The sequence below is a fragment of the Aricia agestis genome, chromosome Z, assembly GCF_905147365.1.
Source record: "Aricia agestis chromosome Z, ilAriAges1.1, whole genome shotgun sequence".
In the NCBI taxonomy this organism is placed as follows: domain Eukaryota; kingdom Metazoa; phylum Arthropoda; class Insecta; order Lepidoptera; family Lycaenidae; genus Aricia; species Aricia agestis.
Window position 1 is genome coordinate 4,585,051 of NC_056428.1, and position 17,808 is coordinate 4,602,858.

At 37.4% G+C, this 17,808-nt stretch overlaps 1 protein-coding gene across 2 annotated transcripts; it reads right to left on the minus strand.

The window, feature by feature from the left end:
- Positions 1 to 913: 913 nt before the first annotated feature.
- Positions 914 to 10,861, minus strand: LOC121738647 (splicing factor 3B subunit 3). Of its 2 annotated transcripts, XM_042130847.1 has the most exons (16): positions 10,716 to 10,861; positions 10,221 to 10,464; positions 9,455 to 9,820; positions 8,799 to 9,273; positions 8,275 to 8,432; positions 7,794 to 7,970; positions 7,009 to 7,316; positions 5,856 to 6,011; positions 5,432 to 5,616; positions 4,857 to 5,023; positions 4,099 to 4,303; positions 3,749 to 3,888; positions 3,075 to 3,298; positions 2,403 to 2,850; positions 1,904 to 2,178; positions 914 to 1,079 (listed from the first exon to the last, which is right to left on the minus strand). In XM_042130847.1, the coding sequence occupies exons 2-16, from the start codon at positions 10,444 to 10,446 to the stop codon at positions 939 to 941; spliced, it is 3,651 nt and encodes a 1,216-aa protein (XP_041986781.1). In that variant the 5' UTR covers positions 10,447 to 10,464; positions 10,716 to 10,861; the 3' UTR covers positions 914 to 938. The 2 variants fall into 2 exon arrangements, with proteins under 2 accessions (XP_041986781.1, XP_041986782.1); XM_042130848.1 differs by lacking the exons at positions 914 to 1,079; positions 1,904 to 2,178; positions 2,403 to 2,850; ... (4 more) ...; positions 5,432 to 5,616; positions 5,856 to 6,011 and adding an exon at positions 7,420 to 7,460 and having other exon boundaries at positions 7,190 to 7,316.
- Between the last annotated feature and the right edge of the window lie 6,947 nt (positions 10,862 to 17,808).

The window sequence follows — 17,808 nt, forward strand, 5'->3', positions numbered from 1 at the left end:
GTAAAAGGAAAAGAGTGAGGCGAGATGATTAACTAGATAAATCTCGCAAGAAATATCCTAATATATCCTATAAACTCACAGTCAAACAAAATTCTTAAGTAAATTAAGTTTATACACAATATAATTATTAATTTATCATAGCATTTACTAAATCGTTTGTTTGGAAAACATTGTTAAAATAGCACGTAATATGCCAACAGTTGTGTACTTTAAATAAGCCTGCGTTTGTTGTAGAAATAAAATCCAATATTTATAATTTCGATAACGATAAGTTTAAACAATTTATATTTAATGAAAATAAAACGAAGTGCTAATTTTTGATTTGGGACAAATCTGGAAAACAATCTCAAAACACGATTAAATAGATGGTGCCGAACTGAGCCGGGGCCTCGTTGGCAAGCAAGCACGATTTAACTGTGAAGTTTACCGAACGACGCATGAGTTTCGGCGGGGCCGAAAGTTTCGGGTATATTTTGGCCGAAACCGAAAGGCCGAAACTAGATTTTTTGGCCGAAACCGAAAGCTCGCGTCGGTCACTATTAAAACGTTCAAAATACCTCCTATTTTGAGTGTTTCTAACATGAAACATCAAATGGAACGCGGCGATTATACTGTCAGCTTCGCGTGTGAATTGTACGCAGGAAAACATATGAAAGAGTTTATCTACATCTTTGACCCTGTGTGGGATACCCAGGTAAGAGCAGCTGCCCCCAGTAGATAAAATAAAAGTAAATTTTCCTGGCAAGTGGGCTGATAAATGTGCTATTAGCTTAAAATGAAGGTAAGGTAATTAGGCAGCACTCGGAGATATTTACCTAACTATTTTCCTGACAAACTCTGAAAGATAGTCAAGTCATCACTCATCATTAAATGTAACCGAGTGCGGCCGTAAGATATTAGAAAAAAAAAGACGTTTACTTTCAATTCTGGCTTTATTCTTAGAATGCATATCTAGTTCTTATATCTTCTAGTTTCTTGGAGACCTCAGCCGGCGTTCTCTCCAGGTCTCCTGCTATCGCCTTCTGCTTGGCCGGCTCCAGGGAGTTGAACTGCTCACACAGGTCTCCGTCTATCACGTTCTGTAACAAATTCGTATGTTAATAAATGACAATATTCCTTTGTCCTATATCCCGCTACTATAATAGGTCTTATCTGTTCTTCTATAAATGTAATTTTGCGATAATGGGTGGGTATTTAATATACAACTATTGAATCGATTTTGATAAAATTTGGTATGGTAGTAATATTGACTACCTACTTATAATAAAATTAGTGTTCTTTTTATCGCGAAATAGAACCTCAGTAGGGAGTTTTTGTGCATACGAAGCCAGGGGGCAAACACCAGTATAAAATATAATACTGCACTTATTGTAATAACTTTTGTTATAATAAGTGCGGTATTGAAATTTACATAATATTTTTTGTATGTTCCTAATCTACTGAAGTATTATAAAACACTTCAGACTCTCAGGGACGGCCCCAACCGCAGCGGGGCACAGTCGGCATAACGTCGAGCAAGTGCCCCACAGTGAGAAGGGACTTGCTCTACCAAAATTGTAACACAGGCATCAGTCAAGCTAATGTCTGTTGACTTAATTTTGGATGTCGCTACCGCTCTTGAGACGCGATACAACAATGTTTACAGATTGCGTACGTCGAGCGTCAAACAAGCATCGTTGCGTCGCGTCTCAATCTGATTGATTATTATAGAAGTACGAAAAGCTAATACACGATACTTTTTTTAAATATTCCTGCAAGCTTAGCATGACCCACAGTAGAAATGCGAGATAATAGAATAATCACAATTTAGCCTTTAGGGACAAAAAATACATTTAATTTCTATAAGAAAACTATTGGCCATGCTATGTATGCTGGCAGAGCTTTATAATGACGTAATACTCACTTTGACCGGATAATAGTAGCTTCTAAAGGACAGATGGTCTCGGCCGCATAGAGGTGAGTTTTCGCTTCTCATATGCATTTCTAGATGTTGGAAGAAGTCGTGGTCTTCTCGTGAGGTGAAAGGCAGTAGAACTCCGAGAGAACCGCTGACAGTAGCGTACAACAGTGCTTCAGAACCACCAGGTATCAAGGTAGCTCTTTGCAGTGACGTCACAGTTTCACCAATGTGGAAGTTCACTGTTATATCCCCTTTCTGCGACGCACCGTTCAACAGACCTGAGTATACGCGCTGATTAGTCTCAAATTGTTAAACATTTAAATATTTATTTTTAAGATATAATTCTCAGATTAAACATAGAATCATTACTATCATAAGTCTAGCATGTGTGAATTAGTGTTAATATCATCATTTGAGGGACAAGGATAGCAACAGTGAATAAGACATCTGTGTGCAATTTTATTAGTCAAGGACATAGGAGATAATAATAAATGATACTAACCTCTATCCCAGAGCGCTTTATTTCCCGTTGGATCTTCGTCCACATCATCAGATATGGATTGAGGCAGTCTCATTATAGCGATGTTCCCAAACTTGTCAGCCATGGCGACCGTATCGTAATCTAATATACAGCTATTAGTTATCCACCTGGGGTTGGTATCATCAGCGAATATGATCAATTGGTTCTCCCTCTTCTTATACTTTACACAGAACACAGATTCCTGGACATCAGATACGAAAACCCTCTGCCTAATTGTCTTTATATCGGCAATAAGATTTGGAATGTGTCTGTTCTCGCATTTTCTTAGCAGTTTTCTTCTGCCGATGTCATACAATCGGAGCATTCTGCCGACGCCGGCTAATAGTTTACCATTAAACGCGGCTAATGCACCAGGGTACTCGTCAATCGGCGTCTTGTGTACTAACTCTAGTTTACCAGTTGTGTAGATCTAGAAAGATATCATTGATATTAGTATAACAATTTCCACTGAACACCCAACTTATTGCCTAGTTTCTTACAAAAGTTGCTTGACAGACAAAGAAAAAATCTAAATATTTACACAATATGTACAATTTAATGTATAAGGGAGAGAAAGAAGATCTTTTTTCATTGCTTACAATCTATTTCATAAAAGATTTGAGGATAATAAGGAAGGTTAAAATGAATACACACCTTATAAACATGTAAGCTTCCTTCAGTACACGATCTTGGGGACAACACCATGTCTTTAGCTACACCAACTACCAAATGTGGTACTGCATGTTCGGTGTGCGCTGACCATCTGATGATACAGCACGACACTGCCGCTTCGTTCTGTTCTAGCGGCAGTTTGAAGACTGTACTGGGTTGTCCGTTAGCATTCATGTCTACTACACGAATCTGTGACGCCCACATACCTGAAAATACGATGAAATTAGTTTCTAAGAAAACTTTAGATTTTAGAATATACAATATACGTGATATCTCAGATTTATATTAACATAGTAGCAGTCGCCGACTACTGGATATTCTACACAATGCAAATTCATCCAAAATTAAGCAATATTTGTGCTCATCAATTATATTTTTAGTTTGACTGTTTTCATTGTATATTAAAGTGTATCCGAAATCTGTATTTAAATGTATCCGATGCTTGAATCAAATGATTTACAGAAATCATCTGGGATTAACGCAAGGATTTAATATGGCCACACTCGATTAGAGTCAGAGATCTTAAGATATTTCCTGCTCTTGCCCAGAGAATGTGGCAGGTTACGAACAATTACTAAAAGTCTAAGCAAATAATTTCTACTTTATTATAATATGTAGTTTCTGTAATTATCATGAAGCGTAATATTTTTACACACCTGCTCCAGCTTTTGGAGAGGAAAATATGTTTTCTGGCAAGACATCAGAGAGGAAAGAGTCAGCCATTTCATTAGCTAATTGCTGCTCTTCCGGAGCCCCGCCTGCCGCCGCCTCTTTCATTTCTTGTGCCATCTGTACCCTGAAAAACTCGTTTTATTACTAACAATTCCTTGATATGGAAAATTGTGAAGTTTTCGTAGTATATTCAGTACTGCAGGAGTATCGTCATTACAGTCAGGAAAATGTGTGTTTTTGTCATCATTAGAACTAAACTAATAAGTAGGCATAAATAACTAAGTTCCGACAGACATGATTCACTGTCTAATGCTGTAGATTTTAGATCAATTACCTTCTCTGTTTCTTCATTTCTTCTGTATAAGAGTTGTGGTCTGTTTCTAGTACTATAATTTGGTTGTTGTCTGTATTGATAAGGAATTTTCTAGGCGTATATTCCAACTGCACATTTGTCTGATTGAATACAGCACCAAGTTTCTCCAGAGCCAGAATTCTTAAGGTGTTAGATGAAATTGCGACTATACCCTCCGTACATTGTTCTGTAAAAAAATATATTTAATAAGCTATAATTCTTGTAGAAAGTTGTTAAACTTTAGGATCTGCTAACCCCATAAAACACAACTCAGCAAATACTTTTTTAAATGGCGATTAAAAATTAATATTAAATGTACTAAAAATAGATGACTTGCAACAAATTGCTATTTGAAGTCATTTACGTTGCGATGCGTCTGTATAAGCTCATCCTTATATTTTTAGGGGTTTGTCCACAGCATGGTTTGACCACCTTCACAGTTGAATCAACTCCAGTTTGGTTATGGAATATGCTGAGTCCACACCAGCCTTACGGCCGGCATGGTATGCTCTGTGACGTTGTGGGCCTATCACTGTATTACACAGCTACACTCCACTGTTTTTGAGAGCAACCCGAAAGTTTCTCCCAAAAGGACGTCAGGAAATAAATGGCGAAAGAGAAAATATGTTATGATCAGTATGTTAGCATTGAATAGGCTACAAAACTACTGCACCAATGTTAATGCACAGAAGACTAGATGTGTAAGAATGTTGCGACAGTTGTATAGAAGTATTTCTTACCTGAACTAAAACCAGCAGCATATTCGAGGCACTCATAAGACAGCGGTGTGAGATGGAACCGATTTTGATATTGATAACCCAGCCAGGTTCTTGACGAAACTGCTAAAACTGCCTCTGCAGACTGCACTCTTACTTTGAACAGTTTCACAGGACGTGAACCAAGGTACCTGTAAAGAATATTTTCTTTAAAGTCCGTTTTCTACTGACATAGATTGTACTGAGTTTATTATTTTCTCAGATCTGGTTAATGAATCGTCAAAATATTTCAGATGAAACACGGAGCGAAAATGTTTACATCATTGTAACCTACAAATAATAAAAACTAAGGAATCGTAACTCCCATACTATTACCGTTTTAAATTTGGTTCCTTTTGATCTGTCATGTAACGTCAGCCTAGTACCGCTCAATGTCACCTAAATATTGCAAATGTATTGAAATGTGTACCTAAGGTACATTTTTTTGACAAGTATTGTGGAGCATGTTTTTTTGACAGAGTCACTTTTCCTTAGTTTTTATTATTTGTAGAGTGTAACATTTAAATATGAAAATATCTGCCTATTATGTATTTCCTTACCTTGTCCTGGTATCAGCCAAGTCTCCGCTAACAGAATCCAAAGTGGTCCTCAAAAGTACTCCATTGTTGAGTCCAATGTTCAAGTGGAGAGCTGATTTTGCACCAGACTCGAAAGGTTGATCTACAATACATAGAGATTCTGGACTTGCAGGTAAAGCTTGCATGGATCTCGGCGCTAGACAATCCTGAAATATAATAGCTTATTAGTGCTGGTTTTGTGTGAGAATAATATTATGTAAAGCTTTGTAAGATCAGTAGTGATTGAATAACGCATTTTTGGGTTTTTGTAATCACATAAACTCAGTGGTGTCCTTTTATCATCATATGAAACAAACTAATATAACATTTAAAACCTGACATATCCTTAATAAGGTCTAAAATTAGCTTTTTGTTTGAGATTTTCATTAATACAGTTTTAACTTACAGCTGGGTCCAAGGATATGATTCTGACGGTATTGTCCACCAGCCCCACAGCAAGGAACCAGGCTCTCTGCTCACCAGAAGCCACAGACCCAAGAGCCATACAAGACACATCCGATGACAGCTTCTTCCGCTCCGTATACTCATTCAACTGGCCAGTCTGAAATACAGTATTGTATTAGGGGGGTATTACATTATCATTTATATATGATCATTTCTATGATCATTGATCATATATAGGATCCAATATATATGATCATTTGATCATATCTGCGTATTACATTATCATATTTCATTGATCCTATTTTACGTCATATGTGGTTTCAATAGCCAATGGAGAGTGCTAACGCTGACAGGTATTGACGTCAGGGTTACTAGATCTCAGAGAATTCAATTTGTCAAAAGACATCGTCATTTTTAATATGGCTTGTTTTTTGTTATTTCAGCAAGATTATCCAAGTATATAATTAGAAAAATAATTACATTACATTATTTGAAACATATTAACGAACAAGAAATTAAAAACTCTTTTTTATATTAAATAACTGGCAACACCCATTTCTATGACCGTATTGGATCCAATCTCTCAGCAAATGTCAAAATCTATGATCAAGGAAGAAATGAATCATATGTCTATATTACATTATCCAATATCATTGACTCAATGATCTCGGATCCAATATATATGATAATCTAATATATCCCCCTTAGCTTGTCTTTATCTTGAATAATATTTTTGCAGATAACATAATTAAATATAATAATAAGAGTCAAAGCTGTATTTTAGTGAATTTTTATAAAATTAAAATAGGTTTGTTCATGACATGGTTTTGCCACCTTCAACGCCTGAATGGCTCCAGTTTGGCTATGGAATATGTCAAGCGTCAAACTCTACTGCAAGAAGAAGTTTGACAATGCTCTTCGACGTTGTGGGCCTATCACTGCATGGGGCAGCTACGCACCACCATTGCGAGGCGCAGCCGAAGCCACGCCTCGCAAACACGTCGTATTATAATCTCATGTTAAGAACAAGAGTGACGTCATTTTTGCTTACTGCAGTTAAATAATACAGCGTCTCAGCGTCATTGGTTGCCAATATTAATGATTCACACTGTTCTTAACACGACAATAAACAATCAAAACATTAATATACTTACAGGGTCCATCTCAAAGTAAACAAGTTCTCCTCCAGTCAGGGCAATGACAACTTGTCTTTGGTTCACGGCGCATTTGACGATCGACTTCTTGCCGGGGGCTTTCCATTCGTTGACACGCTTATCTGAGCGAATGTGTCGAATACCATCTGGATACACTTGTACGAGAGCATCGCTGCCTAGGGCATGACAACTCAGCGTCGGAGTCGTTCCCAAGAAACCAGAGTCCGTCACTTCCTCTACAGTCTCACCGATAGACAGGACTAGGGTGGCATTCACGAATGATACTATGATGTAAGAATCAAACTCATCTGCAACCAAAAAAAAACTTTGTCAAACTAAAGGTTTCTTTTACAGACGAAAAGTTATGATTTCTTCTTGTTGCAGCCTCCCTCGTCTTTATTTCTGACCTACCTGTATCGTTCCTTCATGGTTTCATCGCCCAAGAGGTGATTCTGAAAAGAATAACCACTGGTGTTTATATATGCCAAACAACCAGGGTTTTATTAGTAATTTGTTGACTAAAAGGAGCTTTCATATATGGTTATTGGTAACGTCACAGTATTTCAGTAACACGGACCAAAGGTATAATCATTATGCTCCCCAAAATCATACTGACGTTTCTGTCCAATTAGCCCTAATGTCCAATTAGCTTAGCATCATATTTACAGTCATGACTAGAATATCTTTAAATAGCCATTTTTACATATCAACATTTCTTTGTTGTTTTACCATTGCTTTCATAAATTACAAAACTTTGTACTAACTTTTCTTAAGATGTAACTTACCATCTTTATGTCTTCGTACAGTCCACACAGCATTAGGGGACCCTGGCAGTTCCGACACAGCCATCTCGGCCACTTCTAGACCATGTCTTAGAGCTCGCAATGATGACCTGGGGCCTCGACCGCACGCCAAATACACTTGAGGTGTGTCCTCACCAGCCAAGTCAGCGACATGGCATGCTGTAAAGAGATAATTATTAGGCGACTTGTCTCAACAAATTGATTGAATTCTGTTGAATAATTGTTCTCAGATCTGGTTAATGTAATCTTCAAAGTATTTCAGATGAAACACGGAGCGATAAGTTTTACATCATTGAAAATAATTGCTCATAATAACCTTAGCTATTATTGCATAATATCTGTTTTGCCCTTATTAAAATAGGACAGTTTAGGTGTGACAGTGGAGTCTTATTAATAGAGTTTGCTATACTCTAAGTTAAAATTGTGTTGGCTATTATACAATAGAAAACTATTTGATATTTACCTAATATAGGTGATAGAGAATCTAGTTCATCCACAAGAACCAAGTTCCTCAGAGGGCGAGGGGCAAAGAAGAATGTGTCTCCCTCCTCCAAAGGCATGGCCGAGCTGAACTCTGGCTCATCATCCTCATCACCCAAGTGAGCTATTTGATATAGGTAACTGTAAAAAAATGATAATATTAGCATACTTAGAAACTATAGGTATTATCATCAGAAAACTTCTTATCTTGAAATGTTCTAAATTTGTTGAAAAAGTATATTTCATTGGTTGTGAAATTGCAGTGCTAATTTCTACAAAATACTTCTATCGTTTATTCAAGTTTTTGTTCATCTCATATCAGTGTGCACTCATCCCATAAGGGGATAGAAACCTTGGTTCAGAGATGGTTACTTTAGCATGACCTAAAAAGTGCTATTGACAAATTATCATTGCACCATTGCATCATGCAGTTAATGTCTGCCACGAAAATTAAAGGACACAAAATCAAATGATAATCTAGTGAAACATGTTAAAAGTTCTACTTACTGGTTGCCAAATTCACTGGCTACAAAGAGAAAACCAGTTTTTAAGACACACATGGACGTAGCAACGGGAACAGTGTCAAAGTATTTCAGCTTAATCTCCGTGACCATGTCATCATCAGTCTCAATTGTAATCTTAAATATATCACCCTGCTCTGTTTGGGCCAGGAAAAAGAACATGGTCTTTGTCTTGTGTGTAGCAGAACATACAAAAATCATGCCTCTCTCTGGATCGTCCAAATCATTTCTCCGTCGAGGTATGGGACATCTTATGTCATGCTGGTCTCCCAAATTCTTGTATGTTAGGTAGTTTTCTGAGCAAATAAGTACACCCGACGGCCCATCATTGCCCCCGGGAACTGTTATTAAGAAGTTAGCGTGTTCTTCCAATGGTTCAGAGTATTTTCTCACTACATGATTTAATCCAAGATCCAATTCATAAAATGTTAATGTCTGTTGCGTCTTTTGGGCAGCCTCACCTATAATAGTAAATAATTTGTTAAGAGAAATAATAGTAAAAGATACTACTTTTTAAGTAATCATTAACAAAAATCATACAAGGAGGATTTAGCGTCACTATCAATCGGAAACACGGACCTCATAATAATCATTTAGTGAAATTTGCAGTAAACAAGTTGTATAGTAGAAATGTGAACCAACCTGTAGGATCCGAGTCGGCCTCTTCATAGTCTATCTCCAGGCAAGCAAACATGGGGTTCTCAAACCCGACATCTACACCAACCATGTGGTAAACAAGAGTGTTTGATTTGTGAGCTTCCAATGGTGATGAAATTGTAAGCCGGGCCTCAGCATCTCTATTCAGAATATATACAAGCTTCTGTTTCTCAATTGCACCAATCATTACCGCTCGACCCTTTGGATCTATAGCCAAGTATTGTCCTGGCACTATTCTTCGGCATCCTGATTTGCCAAACGTCTCTTGATGCACCTTCTCCAATATATTTTTGGCTGGTATGTACTCTAAGATAACGATGCGGCCAGAGTCGGAGCCAACAACAATGTAATCTATAAAAGGAAGTAAGTATGAGTTACACAAGCCATGATAAATTTCAATCGAGATTGTTTAGGTAATAGGTTATTTTGGTTTGTACCATTATTGAGTACATCTAAGCAGATACTGGTAGTCTGCCAAGAGCGACGCTATGTAATACTCTATGCATCTAGTTATACCATAATACTTTACATATAAAAGCACATGGAAGCAAGACAATGCAATATTTAACTAATAACCAGAGTATTTTAAACTAACTTAATAAATATGTAACTAATTCATGACTTATTTTGAATGATTGGCATTATTATTGAATGAATTTCATTAATCAAGTATTATATCAAGGAAATTACTTTTGAGGTTATGTCGCCGGGGTGAGATCACGTGTTTTACATTTATAGAAAGTTCATTTACCTTTAGTGCCGCCGGTCAATCGGAAGGACATAATAGACCTCACGACTCCAAATATTTCCACCTTCATCAGCGTGTGCACTTTGCCGGTGTTGGGATCCGGTCTCAGGAGTTCCAAGGTCTTGCCCCTGGATATGATAATCTCCTGCTGCTTCGTGCCCGAAAAATTACCGTGGACGGCATGTGTTATGGCTGTAGAGCCTTGCAGAGTCAAATTATACAAATACATTGTGCTACTTCAGCCGCCCTGAAATGACATTACAATTGAGAATCTGCTAGGGACACGTGCGAAGTGTCTTGCAAATTATGCACCTGTCATGCTCGTAACTGACGAAAGCAGAGTTTTCCTGTGCTTTCGAATGGGTGAGCTTATTTCTTATCGCACATACAAAACGACCACGATAGCTGTGTAATTTCTATCGAGGAGATACCTAGTAGTGCAATAAATATACACGAATCTGGAATCCATGTTTAGAATTAAAAAAGAAATACACTTACCTGGTCCAAAATAAATAATGATCGCGGCAGTGCGGCTGGATAATAATTAATTTCAATCACTTTTTCGATATTCCACAAAATGGCTGACGCCGGGTTCACACGAAAAGACGCTTCTGCGCTCATTTTTGCCGCGTTGAAATGACCAATCAAAAAGAAGTAAGAATTAATATGGCGCCGGTATTTATACTAGTTGGGTTGCCATGTTTAAAATTGTTTTGAAATCGTAAAGCGCCATCTATTAGCGAAAAGTGAAAACTACAAAATGAAAAGCTTGTGAAATAACTAGCTACTTGTCAATAGAGGGCGCTTTACAAAATGCAGCAAGTGTCATCTATCGTCAATAATATAAAACACAAAAGTTTTAAACTTATGTTCATGAGATGGCGTAATTGAAATATTTACTTACTATTTAGATAAACTAGATGGCGCCACATATCAAAAAGTAAAAACTTTAAAATAAAACAAGAGATTGTCTGAACTGGAATTTTTTATTGTACAAAAATCGCTAGTAGATGGCATCGCACTTCTTGACTGGCTGTTTTCGCATGCAATAATATCGCAAGCAAAATGGGACATAATATGTCTGCCACTGTGGCAGACATAATATTATGTCCCTATATTCTGCTATATATTAATATAGTAGCTGTACAGTATTTTTGCCGCCTGCACAGAGTCTAGAAATTACAAGATATTATGTTAAAACTTAAAACAGACTACCCAAATTCTTTCTTACCTTATTTTTATCTCACAAAGGCCAGTAGGCACTTTGTCCGCGCAGCGCGCACCTGAATTTACAGGATGTTATTGTGTTCGCACTGTGGCCGTTTTTGTGGTAGCGAGCGCCGCACCTGAGTATTCGGCCGCTTTATGGCTTTGAGCCGCCGCTCTTCGACAAAATAGATCCAGTTTGAGCCGGATTATACTTTTATATGCACACTTGTGTCGCTCGTAAGTTATGGAGCCATTTTTAAAACACTTTCGTAGGCTTTTGTTGGTGGAGATTTTAAACCAGATCTTTTGTTTTGTAGATTTTTCAGATAAGTACTTAGGTACTTAATTAGGTACGCAATATCGTGCCTATAAAAAGTATCCTTTTCCCTTCACCGCGGACTTCTCTACATTTGCATTAATTTTATTAAGAGCATAGCAGTTGTTTTAAAGCCTTCGATACAAAGAAACAAACTTAATCTTTCCTCCGAAGAAGTTTATTAAACTGTAAACGGAACCAAGTTTTGCTAAAAGGTTTAGTAGGACCCAAAATACTCGGTTTCTATGGGGTCAAAATAAACCTAGCAACATTGATTTTCTCTCCAAAAAAACCTAAAAAATTTCGTGGTTGGTTGTAGTTAAACTATCGATGTAACTTATATTGAAGTAGTTACTGAAAAACAAAATATTACTACTTACTTAAGTATTTTGTATCTCGGCAATTTATTAAAATGTATAATACTTATAATATGTAGGTACCTACTTATGAGACTATCCCGTTTAAAGTATACTTACTTACTTGCTTATCATAATTATGTAGTTAATAATAAAAAAACTCGTCACTTATAAGTATAAGTATACTTATTATTATCTATAATTTATTTTATAAAATTTATAAGTACAGGTATGTGGTATGCCGCAGTCATTAGGTTCAGCTTGATGGCGTCAACACGGCGATTAGTGGATAGTCACCGTTAACAAGTATTTTACCTCAAGATCATACAACTATAATTCTTATCTCATCGGTTTAAGAGTCCAGTGAGGCTTACAGTAAGAATATAGTCCAAGTCACTTTGAATGAACTTTTCGTTTGACGCAAACTCGCCTAAAAGCGACTCCACACTATGCGCTTTCGTCTTCAATTTTCGTCATCTTCTTTGTATTCGGCTTTCGTTTGGCGCTTTCAATAATTGAATGCGTTAACGAACGCAACGCCAACATTGTCATTTTTGTTCAGTTGCAGATTGCAGTGTCTGTCAGCTTGGTAACATGTGCGACGAGAACGTTTTACTGGGTGGAATATGTGCGGCTTATTTGGTCATAGCTCATAAGAAATTCCAGAAACAAAATAACAAAGTGAAAGTTTTGGATACGGTCAGAGGGCATGCGTCGCGGGCATGCCTCACGTTAGCTATGTCCACACTATGCGCTTTCGTATTCAATTTTCGTCATCTTTTTTCTTTCAAAATACATTAAATAATTGAATGCGTCAACGAACGCAACATTGTCATTTTTGTTCAGTTGCAGTGTCTGTCAGCTTCTTGTATCATTTGCGACGAGAACATTTTACTGGGAAACAAAATAACAAAGCGAAAGTTTTGGATACGGTCAGAGGGCATGCGTCGCGGGCATGCCTCACGTTACCTATGTCCAGTGTCCACACATGCGCTTTCGTCTTAAATTTTCGTCATCTTCTTTTATTCAACTTTCGTTTTGGCGCATTCAATAATTGAATGCGTCAACGAACGCATTACGCATCGCCAACTGTAATTTTTAATAACAATGCGAAAGTTTGGAATACGGTCAGAGGGCATGCGTCGCGGGCGTGCCTCACGTTCGCTGTTGACTGCGCCATAACGCTTGACGAACAGAAAAAGGTACAGTGTGGACAAAGCTCAGAGTGTAATGTAACAAAACAAAGTGAGAAGTCAGAACACCCTAAAGTTTAGGGTGTGTCCCTTGATATAGTTCACTGCGAAAGTAGCAACGCCGAAAGAGCAATTTTTTGTGACTTGTACGGATGGGCAAGCGTCATCATGAACTTGCTCATACAAAAATTAAACCCTTTTTTCGATCAAATCCAATTATTTATGTGTCTGAATAAGCAGTAGAAGTGGCTGAGATGATGTGTACAAAATACAAATGTGTGTCAAATGATTTACACACCTTAGCCTTTCAGCTGCAGTTAGCCGCCAGTAGTAATCAGTAGTCACTAGTCAATAGTCACTAGTCCGTAATCTGCTATCACAGCAGCTGCGACTCGTAGATGACAGTAATAATTAGTACATCCAGTGCCCACTAATAAACGCCGAGATTATATTTCAAGTTCATTTTACCTATTTCTAGATTATTTTACGTAAGTATTTCTAGTTTAATTCACTTTATGCGACAGCTGCGTCAATTATTATTCTTCTCTTTTGTTGATAAGTTGTGCAGTCAATCTTGATAATGTCCAAAGAGCGAATCGAGTCACAAAACTATTATTTTATAATATTGTGTTATTTTATAATATGTCGTATTATAAATTAATATTAAGTATATATTAATTTATAATACGACACATATTGTATAAAATTTTGTGTGTGTTCCTAGCTATAGTTCATCATCATCAGCTTGCTCAGTGCTGAAAAAATTGGGTTTATATACTTATAAATTTGAATCGGAGGTTCTTTTTAAATTTCTTAATTTAACTTTATGACATTCACACTATCTCACTGCGTATTTCCTCGTAAACGAAGATCTTTTTCAACTTATGGCATTGGAATGCGCGACCAGTCCGCCCACAACGCCCAGTAGCTCGCATTTATCTCAACATAATAATATTATCTTAACAGTTAACTGTCTATAACTTAGAAAACTCATTGGCTTCCAGATTGACTGCCATCAGTTTACTTTATAAATTACTGTGATACAAAACGAGAACAAATCACAGAATTTCATAGAAGATGACAAAATTAAAATCGAATATGATTTGTGACTAGCATTGTCTATACTGTCGAGGCTCTCCACGTCTATATATATCCCTAACTGTACTGCGAACTTACCTGCGGACGTGGTAAAATATTATGTGCTCTTGAATTATGTAACTTAATATATTATGTAAGTATATTGTATAGTCCTTTTTTTACATCGGGAAATGCTTTGCGCATCCCCGGTGCATTAAGGACATGGCCGGGGTATGTGGGACTCTATGGAATCTATTATCTATCTACAAAAACCCCATGGTGCTCCACTCCCCGCTTGGCATAGTGGGCACGACCCTATGCAACTCTTCCAACAAAGGCATAGACCTTCTGTGATCGAAAGCATAGACCTAAGAAACTACCTTCTGTCTTCTGAATACGTTTCATATTATACTTACGTGAAACGTAGGTGCTATGTAAGTACCTATTACCTGGCCGAGAAGGAATTTTTATTATAAGTCTCTCAAAAAATCTGTGTCATTTGGTCCTGTCGAGTTACAACTGACCCTGCAACCAATCATCATTTATATTTTTGCGGTACATAGTTTGAGCTCATCACTCTATTGATAGTTGTACAATCCATGATGTCATGTTGTTAACAAGTGTACACGAAGTAATTACAGCAGCTGCCAGATTCAGCACAGCCGCTGGCTCCAGCAGATCAATTAAACAGATAACTGGCATAATTGAGCCTATTGAAAAAAAAAACAGCACGAGACTATGTTGTGTTCATAATAAAAGAAAGACATAAAAATCGGCCAAGTGCGAGTTGGACTCGCGCACGAAGGGTTCCGTACCACAATAGAGCATAAATAGACTGAAAGTTATGTTTTTTGAATAGCCCCCCCTGAATTATTTCATTTACTTATTTAAATTTTATTATTTAAAGTACAAATAAAACTGAGTATTTTGTGAATATTTCAAGTGCCTATGTATTGCCGTTATTGATACCGAGCAAAAAATAGCAAAAAAATCACGTTTGTTGAATGGAAGCCCCCCTTAAATATTTAATTTATTTTGTTTTTAGTATTTGTTGTTATCATAAAGTTATTAGTTACCTATCGGAATATATTAAATTTATGGTTGTTATAGCGGCAACAGAATATATACCAATATATTATACACAATCTGTGAAAATTTCAGAAGTCTAGCTATAGCGGTTCTTAAATTACAGCCTCGAGACACACCGACTGACAGACGGACAGACATCGAAGTCTTAGTAATAGGGTCCCGTTTTTACCCTTTGGGTACGGAACCCTAAAAAGAGCGTGTGCTAGTGTCACATAACAATAAAAACAGAGATAGTAAAGTACACGCGTCAGTTCAAGCGAAACTTGTGTCCAAAATCACATTTCCACTCCACCCTCTTTTTCATATCGCGATCTTATTACATATTTCACTCTTAACTCGCCAAAGAAGTTTCATTTCTGTAAATGCAAGCTAATGAATGAAGAAATTACGCCACTGTGGTTCTAAGTTCCTGACGGTGGTCGTTGGAAGGCTAAAAATATTGTTTTCTAGTTTGGTATGTTCCTAACAAGCGCAGTTAGGAGTAAGAATACAATAGAGTATAGAGTATAGAGTGTAGACCCGTGGTGTAGACTATAATCCATGCGTTTGATAAAAAAAAATGCCATTTGCGCCTGGGGATATATTCTCAGGAGTAGAAGCATCGAAGTGTCAGAATCGGGTCCCAGAACTCGCCAGTCGTGTGGTTCATTTGGTAATTGTTATTCTTCGGAGAAAGTATAGGTCTACCAGAATTTGATGGCAAATTGTGACAGCAGATTTTCAAAAATATCCTTCATCATTAGATAAAATATATTTGCATGTTTCACGTACACAGAATCAGCCGCAAGGAAAAAAAGGATCAAAATGTTTTATTCCAATTACCCCGGTAGAGTCAATTTACTTTCTCACTTTTTGCCATCAGATTCTGGTAGACCTATACTAATAGCGGTTGTTATATTATGACAGCAATGCTTGAGAAGTTCTTAAAATCTTTGACGAATTGATGATAGCTTAATCATTTGTTTAATTGAATGAAAGGTGCGTGATGAGTGCGTGGTCAGCAATGTGGTGAGTCAGTACGATGTTTACAGTCGGCGCGTGGCGACTGTCACTGTTTGACTAAACATTTCCACCGTCATAACTGTCATGTTACTAACACAGGCCAATTACCTTAAGTAGTACCTAGCCTACTAACTAGGGCTATAATATTATGATACATTCATTGGAATTTCCGTTTTGGAACTACAACACTTTATAACTGTATATATATTATAAAATTACGATATAAAGTAAAAGGTAAACCTCATACGAGATCCTACTTTTTTCAATCTTTTGGTACCCATTGACTTCCCCACAACTCATAACTTGGTTTGGAGTTTTGTATCAAAAAACAATATTATAAAAGAAGGGAACGTGATTTCAGCTTATCTGAAGCTAGTAACGTAGCTCTGAGTCTATAGCTCTCGGACTAGAAGTCCATGTGCAGAACAAAGTAATGAGCTCTCGGCCTACGAGTGATGTGCGTAGGAATGCAATATCCGCGGGCAAATCCCAGAGTAAACACCCGCCCACACCCCACACCCCACACGGTAACTCTATATTCGGTGGTTGATCCACTGTAGGGCTGGCCAAACTCTAACAGATTAAAAAATATGACGAAAAATGAGCATTATCATTTGCTATAGACTTCTGACATGCAGTTTATTATTGTGTAAAGCTTGGCGGAAATCGCAATGCGCTGCTAATAGGAGTAAATACAATAATGTGTGTTGCTGACTTGTTATATCGAATACTTTAGAAAGTTTTAGTAACCTTTCCATAGTAATTTGTCAAAGTACTGCTCTTCAGTTATGTCTAATTTGCATTTATTCAAACGCATGATGCTATGTTGCTGAGAAATAGATAATATTATAAGACTTAGAGCATAGAGAAGCTATAATGTAGAGAAGAAAACTGTAGAAAATCGTATCGAAAACCACCCAAGAGCATGGAAATTCTAATTCAAAGTCGAAAACCCTACTTTCCCCTAGCGGAACGCATACCAGCCCTTTAATAAAACATCTCGATAATGAAAAGTCAGGCAGTCAGCGGAGGGTGCAAAACGCTTAAACGCGCAGAAACCGTCCCTAAGTCCAGGACGGAAACGCCAAAATGAAACGTCCGTACTGATCGCAATAAATATCTTAATGATATGGAATCAAAAAGTATCTCTTGGATGCTGGCGGAGAATAGCTTACGTGGCGTTTAAGCGCAGGCGAAAGGGAACCTTAGGATGCCCATGGATGGGTGAATTTCGATTGTTGGTGTTCAGATGAGGGTGCATGATGGAATATTCGCAAGTGCCTTCGGCTGACAATCATTGCGTTGTATTCGGCACGTGCAGCGCCACCTGTCGATTTACTGTATTATAT